Genomic DNA, 11,872 nt, shown 5'->3' with positions numbered 1-11,872 from the left:
TATAATAAAATCATATATATAATATATATATATATATAATAAAATCATATTAAACTGCGTTAGTGTTTGTATACCATATATATTATAAAATAGATCCTTACGTATAATTTATTGTGTATTTTATTATAAGATATCAGAGATATCTTTTTACTTCGAAACAAATTTTAAATTATATTGTTATTATGCTACATAATACTTAAAAAGAGGAATTAAACTTACATATATTCATATTTACATACTGAAATAACATATTATTAATTAAATTATCATCCTCATATAGAAAAATATAATTAATCTCAATTTTTTACGATTTACTTTTCTCATATGTATAATGATTTTATCTTCTCAATAATACTACATCTTAAACTTCTCTTTAACACCATTTTTTTATTAATTTTATAAAAAAAATATTATTTAATATACATAAAATTGTAATAATCACAAAACTTTTTAAGAGACTGTTAGAAAATACCATTTTGTTACAATATACCAAATTATATTTTCTTAAACATTAAAAGAAAGCGGATTGATGCTAATTTTACAATGTAACAAAAATTGATGTTTCAAATTAGTGTTTTCATAATTTTACTAGAATGAAGCATATATGCATATAATTTGATCCTAAATTGTACATACATAGAAATGTATAAAAGATACTGAAAAAATATGAATTAAATAGAAATGTACGATAAATAAATGTAGAAAATAATATGTGAAAAATTCTAATAATCAGTGGATACTGATATATGGCTTTAAAGGCGTGCGATTCAGGTGTATATGCGTTTCTCACTCGTACATAAGAATTACATACATGTATACATATTATCATTCTCATATATATATATATATATATATATATATATATATATATATTATATTGTGTGTGAGTAGTTCTATTGTATTGTTAGTTGATATTTGAGAAACATTGTATAGTAGATTCTGATAGTATAATTATATTAAATGGGCCAAAGTTGTAAAAAATTTATTTTATTATTAAACCTGTCTAATTTGTAAATATAAAAAAATGTATTAGTCATATTATAAATCTTAACATAGAAGGCATATTGACTAAAAAAATTATACTTCACAATTTTTTACAACAGGATTCATGTTTTTTAATTCTTAATGGATGAAATTTTCTTTTACATTTATTACATGTAACAAGCTGAGATTGATATTCCTCCCAATCTACTTGAGCATAACTGAATTCTAAAACAAAGATGTTAAAATTAAAATAAACAAGATACAATATTATATAAAAATAGAGAGAATTCTCATTTCTAATATATATATTATTATATTTAATATTCACTAGTAAATGAATTAATTTTTAAATACATTATAAGTTAACTTACCTACAGGATCTTGATATTGTTCTTGTTCTTTAATTGTACAATTAGTAGATATGACTAATGATGTATCAGAAATGTTACAAGGTATTGTCATATTTTGATTTGGACTATGAATTGGTGTTCTAGGTATTTCATGCTTAGGTTTCATAGGATTAAAATCATTATCACTATCCTAAAAAAAAGAATATTCAATGATATATTTATCAAATTAAATATATATATATATATATATATATATTTTTTTTTTTAGATATAATACTTTATCATGTGATTTATTTTCATTACAAATATCTATTTCATAAGAATTTATTTCTTCTACAAATAAGTTTGAAATTTCATTTGTTTTATTGCTAGATATTTCTTTCATATCTTCTACTGAGAAAGGAGTAACTTCTTCTGAAAACATAAATTTTTGATTGAATAATTATTTATAATAATAATTTCTTTTTTAATCATATTTCCTACCTTTTGAAATATCAGTATTTATTGTTTTTTTTATATTTTTATCTTCAGCTCTTTTCTTTTTATGTCGCAAAGTTATCATACCATTCATTACGTTTTGAACATAATTATTTGTTTGTTTTTTTATATGTTTAAATTCTTTATTTATTTGAATTTCATTAGAAGTACAACTTCTTAATGCACGTTTTCTTATTTCTATATTATTTTCTCCTTGTTTTTTTTCATTAGAAATAGATTTAGATCTTTGTATATTCTCAGAATTATTTATATCAAAATTGTTTTTTTTAGTTTTAATTTTCTTTTTCTCATTTTTATTTTCTATTTTTTTTAGTTTTTCATTTTTTTTTTCTTTTTGTTCTTCTTCATCTGATATAAATTTTAATTCTTTTGGATCTCCAAAATAAAGTACTGGAGGTTTATATTGATCTACATTAAAAGCTACTTCTTGTATTGTAATATTTGGACTAAACAGACTTTTATGTGCATTAATATGTGATGTATTTTTATTTATTATTTGATTTTCCATATGTTCATATGATTCATTATGTTTTAAATTTTCTTTGTTTTGATCTTTATCTTTATGTTCCTAAAAAATTACATTTTAATTATAACATAATATAATATAAATTTTATAAAATATGAAAATAAAATTCTACCTGATTTTGACAAATATCATTACTACATTTACACCATTCTTGACATTGGTTGTTTTTTTTTACACAACCACAGATTTTGGAAGAACATTTTCCTTTACAATTACAACCACGTGATATTATTTTACTATTTTTTCTCTCTATTTTTTCACTTTGTGAATTTTTTTGTAATGTTTCATTATCTATAGGAGATTCAACTATATTATTAGAATTTTTTTCAGGTGTTTGAATCATCGAACAATTTTCAACAGAATATTTCCTCAAATGATTAATTTCAATAGTTAGAAGTTTCACTTGTTCCTGCAAGCGTGCTATTTCTAACATAGTATCAATTTCACGAGTTTGAGTTGCAACATTTTTTTTTTCACTAAAAAAAAAATAATTTTTTCACATTTAAATTTTACGAGAAACATAACAAACAAGAGAAAATATCAATTTTTTTTATAATATTTTTTTATAATATTAATATTAATATTTTATAATACTAAATTATAATACTAATATAAATTAATAATTATCTATTAATAAAAAATTAATTTTCTTTGATTTTAATTAAGATAAAATGATTATTAATAAAGATAAAATTGTAAATATACAAATGTCAAATTTAAATGGAATTCATATAATTTCAAAGATACAAAAAAGATTAAAGTGAATAAATTACATACGTTTTAATCTCTATTATTTGAGACATTTTACATAAATTGAAAATGTCGAACAATCTTGAAATTATTTGAAAAAGAAAATCAAGATTCAATGTTATACTACACACGTTATGGCGTTTAAGTGCTGACAATGTGACAGTTGATCCATGTTTAAATTCCAACCATAGAAGTAGAACAGATATATAATCATATAAGTCGTTTTTTGTTGTTTTCTTTGTCTTGAAAAATTAAAGATTATATTTCAATTTCTTAATAAAAATATTTAATTTCAATAATATATATGTTTTATAATTAAAATTTTAACAATTTTATGGACATCATACATTTTGAAATACAACTTTTCATCATTAAAGATGGCGCATTTGTAGTTTATAGAAGGTAAACAATAATGACAGTCATAATATATAAGTATAAACATAACATGATTAAAATATAAAATATTATCAATTTTGTAGATTATAATTTTTTATAATAGATATTAAATATAAACATATAAAAAATTTGATTAGATTTTTTTATATTTATTAAGAAATTTATGTAAACAAAATAATAATTAAAATGTAAATTTTTTTTATAGTATTTAAATAAAAGTATCTAAATAAAAAATTATTAAAAAGATAAAATAATTACAAATAAAAAGTATGAAAGTTTTCAGTTAATTTTTTTTCAGTAAACATTATAATAACTTAAGAAAAAACATTATTTTCATTTTGTATTATGATATATAATATTTTTATATTTTTATTATAATATAATAATTGCATAAATAATCTATACAATTAATATATAAAAATATATAACAATAATTTTATATATATACATATATATTATATATATACATAACTATAATATATACTAATAATATGCATATATTATTTGTGCACGATTATTATTACGCGTTAAATTTCATTATATTCGAATACATAAAAAATATATAAACGCAAAAAAAGAATAATATAAAATTTTGTAATACTTAAAATTTATACTTGATATTTATCATTGTTATTTGAAAACATGTAAAAATTTAATATTTTAGTGTTTTCTAATATTGTTATATTGTGCGTAACTCTATCTCTAATTTAATAAATTGCGATGCATTTTCTAGCAATGAATTAAAAAATAAAAAAAATAAAAAATAAAAAAAAATATGAAACATGATCAGAACGAGGACTCGATTCCTTCGTTTCTTTCAGTATAGTGTCTGAGGCTATATGATTAGATAAGACCTCGGTTCATAGTGCGATCGAGATGCAGAACGCATAAGAGACCAAGAGACCGAAAGACCGGCCTCAGTTAAAACTGTGTGTGCATATCGGCAAATTCGTTAGCAAATAATAAGAAAGTTTTTGAGTTAAAAGATCAGTGTGCGTCTCATAAGTAGCGTACACATGCTTCATAAATTTTTTCTCGATCGGATTCTGTGTGAATAGTCACATATTGTTATTCATCAAATCAAATCTAATCATATCGAAGATATTTGTTTCAATATTGATGTTTTTTTGATTAAAAGTTTAAGTTCACATTCTTTTCAAATTAAGCTATGATTTTGTTTTCGAAAAAAAAATCCGTTTATAAGACGGAGTCGGATTGAATGTAATTTTTTTATATCTGATCAAGAAAATAAAAGAAAGAAGGAATTAAGAATGCCAGCCTGCACCAGCGAAAACGTTTCAAGAATTTGGTCTTCAAGTCCATCGAATTCCAGAAGCAATAGCGTATCACCTCCTATTCCTAGTTCACCTCTATCTACTTCACCACCCTTGATATCACCGATATTAACTTTGAAACGATCTATATCGAATATTTCTAATTCTTCTTATGCATCGAATACTTCCCAGTCATCAAATGTTTCTCGATCATCAAACAATTCAAGCACTCCTACTGTGATATTTTCATCGAGACGACAGCAACAACAGCAACAACAGAAATTACAGTTAAGTTACCAAACTCAATTGACACAAGGACAAAATCACAATCGGAACAATTCATTATTGTTGAAGATTTTCACTGCATATATAGATTTACTATTCAGAACACTTCAAGGTATCATTAGCGTAATAAGTTACGTTATCTGGGCACCAGCACTTTGGGCATCTATTTGGATTTATATGTTATGGGTAATTTTTCAATTTCCCTTAACTATTTTCAAATGGTTTTTGACAGTATTTTATATTCCAATTTCGGAAAGGACTCGCTACAAACGGTGTATCCTTATCAGTGGTGGCAGCACAGTGCAGACAGTTCATCTAGCACGAAATTTTCATAAGGCAGGAGCTAAAGTGGTGATTTGCGAATTGGAAGGATTGTTTGGTTTGGCCAAGTTTTCAACCGCGTGTTCCAAATTCTATACAATTCCAAAACCTGGACCTGAAAATGTGATCGAATATATTAAAGCTTTAAAAAATATCGTCCAGAAAGAAAAGATTATTTATTATATCCCGGTAAGTGCTACCAATACAGCTTATTACGATGCTTTGGCAAAACCTTATTTGGAGGTTATGGGTTGTGAATGTTTTGTGCCCAGTGTTAGTGAAGTGACAATCCTCGAAGATCCTTTAGAACTTTTACAAAGATGTCGTGCATTAAATTTACCAGCACCCAGTTATAATGTTTTACGTTCTATACAAGATGTATCAAGAATGTACGAACAAAATGCATTTGCTACCGAAAGATATTTGATGTTGGCCGCGGGTCCGGTTGGAATGAGAGATCGAAGTAAAATAGTACTGCCTCCAACATTGAGAGAATTGAGAAATCAACAATACGAGATTAGTAAGAATAAACCTTGGATAGTAATTCATGATCCTAGTGGGAAACATTATATCACTTGCACCACTGTGAAAGAATCGAAGATAGTGGCTAATGTAACCTGCTTGGTAGACGAAGGACGAGGTTTCATACCTGAAGAAAGACCAGAAATAGTAAAATGGCTCGACAAGTTTTTTGTTCGTGCATTTAGTACTAAAATCAATGGACACTTAAGCTTCAGATTGGCTTTAACAAAGGAAGGAGAATTAGTGCCGATCGGATGTCGTGTAGGCGTTAGCTTGCCTTATATTTGTTATACGGAAATTCATCCTCGGTTGGTATGGAGATCATGTAGACATTTTTCCAGGCAAAATTCTGGAATGCTGACTACGTTGGAAAGACATTTATCGTCAGATACAATGAATTATGCATTAAAACAATCAACAGGAGAAACAATTTCTCATTTATTGAGTAATGTGCTTGACAAACGAGAAGCACTTTTCGCTTATTGGGATCCGTTGCCATACTGTGCCTATTATCATCTTCAACTGCCATTTAGGCGCCTGGCAGGCATGATTCGAGCACAGCCAGTACAACATAATCCACCATTAGCAGTAGTACAGTAGTAATCTTAACTAAGATTATATAAACTTGTTTTTAATGAATATTATTAAAATCCATTTTTTTTAAATAATTTCAATACAATAATATGATCATAGATCGAGAAAATTTTTAAAGCTAGGTTATGAGGAATTCTTTCAGCTTGAACAGATGAATAGAGAAACAGACTGAAATAATATAATTTGCGTTTTGAAAAAATAATAAAAATAGCAATGATCAATTTGATCAAAGATGAAATTTCGATCAGAATGCAAGATATTATTATATTAAATAATAATATATAATATAGAAAAATAATAATATGTAATAGAAATAATATATATATATATATAAATAATATATAATAATAGAAAAATAACAAAATTACAGTTTTAACTCAATATTTCTTAATCTTTTTTTATTACGTAATATAATATAAATTTAAAATTACGTAATATAATTTCTCATGTGATTTAAATATTTATACTATAAAATTTTTAAATTAGATTGTATAATAGAGTCATTATCAAATTGTTTACGTTGATCATTACATGATGAAATAAGATTAAAATTTCTTATTCCTAGCAACTGTATATTCGCAGCCGATCTCGAGTTATAAACGGATAAATATTGTCGAACGAAAAAAAAAAATCAAAATTAGTTGATTAAGAAATAAATATAAATGACTTCAAACATTTTTACGAAGACAGCTAGTATTCGAAAACATCGATCGAATGAACTGAAATAAAAGAAAAAGATAAATCAAATGATATAATATAAAAGGATAAATTCAAAAAACATATAAATAGATTTTAAAGGCCAAGTTCATTTTTATTAATGATAAATACTTATGAAATTACAATTTTATATTAAAAATGAAAAAGAAAATTAAAAAGAAAAAAATGTACAGAAGAAAATGTACATGTTCAAATCACATGTTATTATCATTAATCATACATTTTTAAATGTTTCAATTAACTATACTTGTTCCTATTTTCGTGAATCTGTATTGTAAAATAATACAATGTTAACAAAATGAAAAGCAAAATTTATAAGCATGTGATTTTATATATTATTTTTTATGTATCATTTTTGTGCAATTTATTTAATAATATTATCATTTTTTTTCATTTTTCATACTTGTTTGTTTTTCATGTAATGTTTAATTAAGTTTTTTTATTTTTTTATTCATTTTTGTATGAATAATTCAATTTGAATTTTAGCTAGTAAATAAAAGACACGCACAATATATATATATATATATATATATATATATATATATATATATATATCCATCTCTACACACAAACATTATAAAATGATATATTTAATTCATTATACTTCGTATTATGTTTGACAAATTGTAAATAATGTTAATTAATTATTCATATTACAGATATTAAGCGAATGTTATAATGATTCTCATTTAAGTGCGAAATTCTCATAAATACCGCACGAATGCGAAATAAAATTTTTATAATATTTATAGTATTTAAAATATTTTATAAGAACTCGATCCATAGTTAAAATTCGTGTAAATATTCGTGAATATATTATAAAAATAGTTAACAAATAAAATTTATTCAGAATGTAATATTTTTTAATATATTTCTTTTTATTTAATTATTTTAAATTTAATTTAACTTATTTTTCAAAGAATATTAGGATTAAAAAAAAAATTTTTATAACTAATGAAATTACTAAAAATTTTAAATCATTGATTTAATTTCCAAATAATTAAGATGAAATAAAAGATAATGAATTATATATTATCGAAATAGTAGAAACGACCAAAGTTCAATAAATATTAAAATTATTGTCTTACAGTAATTATTGAATATTAATCGATAATTATTGATATTTATCGATTAATACATAAATATATCTGATGCACTAATAACAATAACTTGTCTACAAGTTTAATTGAATTGTTTAATTATATTTGCTGATAAATAATATTCTATGTATGATAGGGTGATTCGAGAGCACTTAATGGACTTTGAGAGACAGAGGTCACTCAGTTTGAGAAATGTCGGTATTATCAGTCATCTGCTTTCCTTTTTCCTTGTCTCATCTTTTCTTTCCTTTTCTTTCTCGGCAAATCTTTATCAATTATTGTCAACTGTTGTCGATTTAAATATATAACTTTATTGCTAATTTTTTTCTTTTTTAAAATGATAAGATTATTTTTTTTTTTTTAGTATGATAAGAATTTGTTAACTTAGTTTTAATCAATATTTTTCAAATTTTTACAAATTATACATTAATATAAAATAATATAAAAAATTTACTGAATTAACTTGTATTTTTCTATATTTTAAAATTATTTGATATTCAAGAATAATTATTTCAAAATTATTTTTTCCAATAGAAATAAAGATATAATTTATATGATACATTTATATGAAACAATTTTTTTCTATTTCGCATAATTAAAAAAATTATAGTATATATTCTATATAAAAAAATATAGAGAAAGAAATTTATATATATATATATTATATATTATAATATTGAAGATACATAACATAAAATGTTTTTCATTTAGAAATATTATTCAACTAACTTGTTCTTATCAACAAGTTCAAATATCCTATTTTTAAAGGAAAAAGGAACCATTCTGAAATTATATAATATAACAAATTTTGGAAATTAGATTGGAAATTACACATTAGATTGGAATTAGATTGGAACAAAGATTGGAAATTATTAAAAATAATTTTAATTAATATTTTTTTTTTAAATTGATATGAATTGATTGATATGAATTGATTATGAAAATTTAATAAAATATATTTTTAGATTTTACAAAAATGAAATTATAAACAAGAAATTGCTACATTTAATAAATTAATTAAAGAACAAATTAAAAAAAAGAAATATTTATATATATTAGATAAATGTGATTTATTTAATAAATTTGTGAATGAACACGTATAGAATTGAAATAAATTAAAAATTATAATATCAAACAGTTAGAAATTATGTAAATGATCTATCTTATTTATACATTCTGTTTCTTCCAGATTTATTGAAATTAATAATAATATTCCAGATTATAAATATATTCTTATATATTTTATGACAAATAAACAAAAAAATCAAAATAATAAATTCATATTAAAAAGTTATATGACTTTTTTAAATTTGATGAATTTAAATAACTTAACCAATCAAAATGAAATAAATGAGTTATGAAACTTTTTGTAACGTGAATCAATTAAATATTAAGGATATCGTAGATTTTTGTAATTACGTGATATTCTTTTCTCACAAGAAAATAACAATTTTAAAAAATTAACAATCATTGGAAATATTATTAATAACTTGTACAAATTATAGATAAAATAAATGTTATATTAGAATGAAATGGGATAAAAGCAGATCAGAAGATACAGTGTACCAAATGTGTAACGCAATCTTATCATGCGATAATATTGAAATGCAGTTCCTTGACGACGGACGTGAAATAAATCAATACGCAAATAATTCTTTTTATATATATATATATATATTTCATCCGAAAATAATACATAATAAAATTTCTTCTTTCTCTAAAAATAATTTAGATTTTAATTTTTGAATTTTGAGACACAATTTATCATTCACAGAAAGATTTAATCATTCAAAATGCACAAAAAAAAAATTATATATATATAAAATCATATCACTTTGATTATTCCATGAGTAATTTTAATGAAAAATATGATAAAAGTTAAATAATTTAGAAACAGACAATTTAATATGAATATTTTTTGTAAATTGATGTATAAAAATATATGAATATTAAATTTATTTTTTTCTTTTAATGGAATCATCATTCTACATACTGTTCATCTTATATACACTGAAAATATACATATGTGTACAATCATATTTGAAGAGATATATGAAATATACGACTAATATATATATATATATATATATACCGAAAAATAGGTATATATTTATTATAGGTATATATTTTTATAATTATATTATTAATATAGGTATATATTTGCACTTATAAACTGTATACACCTATATTTTTAATTAATTAAAAACATATATTTTTAAATTTTTATTATATATTATATTTATTATACTATATTAATATTACATATATCTATATACATATATATTAACATATATTCAAAATATATATATAGAGTTTAAAAGATATTTTAAACTATTTTAAATATTATTTTTCTTTGTTTTTTTTTTTTTTTTCATAGAAATTTATTGAAATGTTATGATATGGTCTCATTATAGCTGAAAAATATGATAAAAGAAAACTTAAAAGCCCTTAACTTGATTTGACTAGAAATAACAAGAAAGAAAGTTATTTTCTTAGCCAACGCGTACCACGTGGTTCCAGGTACGGTTCTCTGTGAGAACAAATTCACCTGACTTACATACCAATGGTTCGCTTATTGCCACCACTTACACCTTACTGCCAATTTTCACTGAGAAAAAAATTTAATGCAACGATGCGGTTATATTTCTCTAACATTTTATCTATCGATTATCTATCGATAGATTATTAAGATTCATATTATTATAAAAAGAGAGATAATTAAATAATGTAATAATTTATAATTTCTACAAATTTAGGAATAATTCTTATGAAAATTAATTATAGCGTTATCATGACATATTAGAGTACACTAAACTGAATGAGATGAATCAGAATAAAATAGTTTATTCGTGTTGTATAAAACTTTAAAAAAAAAAAACACATTGATATTATATTGAAAATCATGTATAATCATATTGCATAATAAGAAGACATATTTTAATCATATTAAAACAGCGACTAAAATAATATATAATTTTTTGTTTCATAATGGGCAAGAAAAATAGTTTTTCCGATTAGGAAGAAGATATAGAAAATCTTGCGACATTTTTTACTCATCAAAATAGAATATTTTATATTTTAAATTGATATGAATTTTGTCTTATCGTGAAGCAATGCGAAACTTTGTTCGATGTCTGATCATTGCGATTTTATTCTACTTAAGACGCATAGTTTCATTCATAACTTACGTAAATATAAAAGAGTAGTTTCAATTTATTCTTTACAACTTAGAAATCATATTGTTTAATTCCAATCATATATCATATAAAAATTACCAGCTCTATTATTTTTTTTATGCAAAATTTTTAAAAATAATTCTTAATTTCAGTGATATAATAAGAAATATGTAAAAGAAATCGTAAATGAGATTGTGCGATTTATTTTTGAGCTCAAATAATTAAGGAAAGAAAAATGAATTTGACAAAATTGTTGATATCAACTAAAATAAACATGTACTATTCTTTTCTTTTTATGCAATTATATTAGATTAATTCAAGTTATATATGCTTATGTTTAATTCTTAAATTTAATATTTCTCAAATATTTCTAAAAAAA

At 22.3% G+C, this 11,872-nt stretch overlaps 2 protein-coding genes across 2 annotated transcripts; one reads left to right on the top strand and one right to left on the bottom strand.

Moving 5' to 3' along the window:
- Positions 1–391: 391 nt before the first annotated feature.
- LOC122711706 (probable E3 ubiquitin-protein ligase bre1) lies at positions 392–3,307 on the bottom strand. Its single transcript, XM_043930717.1, has 6 exons — positions 3,136–3,307; positions 2,471–2,834; positions 1,818–2,400; positions 1,612–1,748; positions 1,356–1,524; positions 392–1,209 (listed from the first exon to the last, which is right to left on the bottom strand). Exons 1-6 carry the CDS (start codon positions 3,159–3,161, stop codon positions 1,085–1,087), a joined length of 1,404 nt encoding a protein of 467 aa, XP_043786652.1. The 5' UTR covers positions 3,162–3,307; the 3' UTR covers positions 392–1,084.
- Positions 3,308–4,359: 1,052 nt separating this feature from the next.
- LOC122711703 lies at positions 4,360–6,672 on the top strand. Its single transcript, XM_043930715.1, has 2 exons — positions 4,360–6,502; positions 6,600–6,672. Exons 1-2 carry the CDS (start codon positions 4,776–4,778, stop codon positions 6,670–6,672), a joined length of 1,800 nt encoding a protein of 599 aa, XP_043786650.1. The 5' UTR covers positions 4,360–4,775.
- The last annotated feature ends 5,200 nt before the right edge of the window (positions 6,673–11,872 follow it).

Source organism: Apis laboriosa, unplaced genomic scaffold, assembly GCF_014066325.1.
Source record: "Apis laboriosa isolate Shangri-la unplaced genomic scaffold, ASM1406632v1 scaffold17_cov146, whole genome shotgun sequence".
In the NCBI taxonomy this organism is placed as follows: Eukaryota; Metazoa; Arthropoda; class Insecta; order Hymenoptera; family Apidae; genus Apis; species Apis laboriosa.
This window is presented reverse-complemented; position numbering and strand designations above follow the sequence as displayed.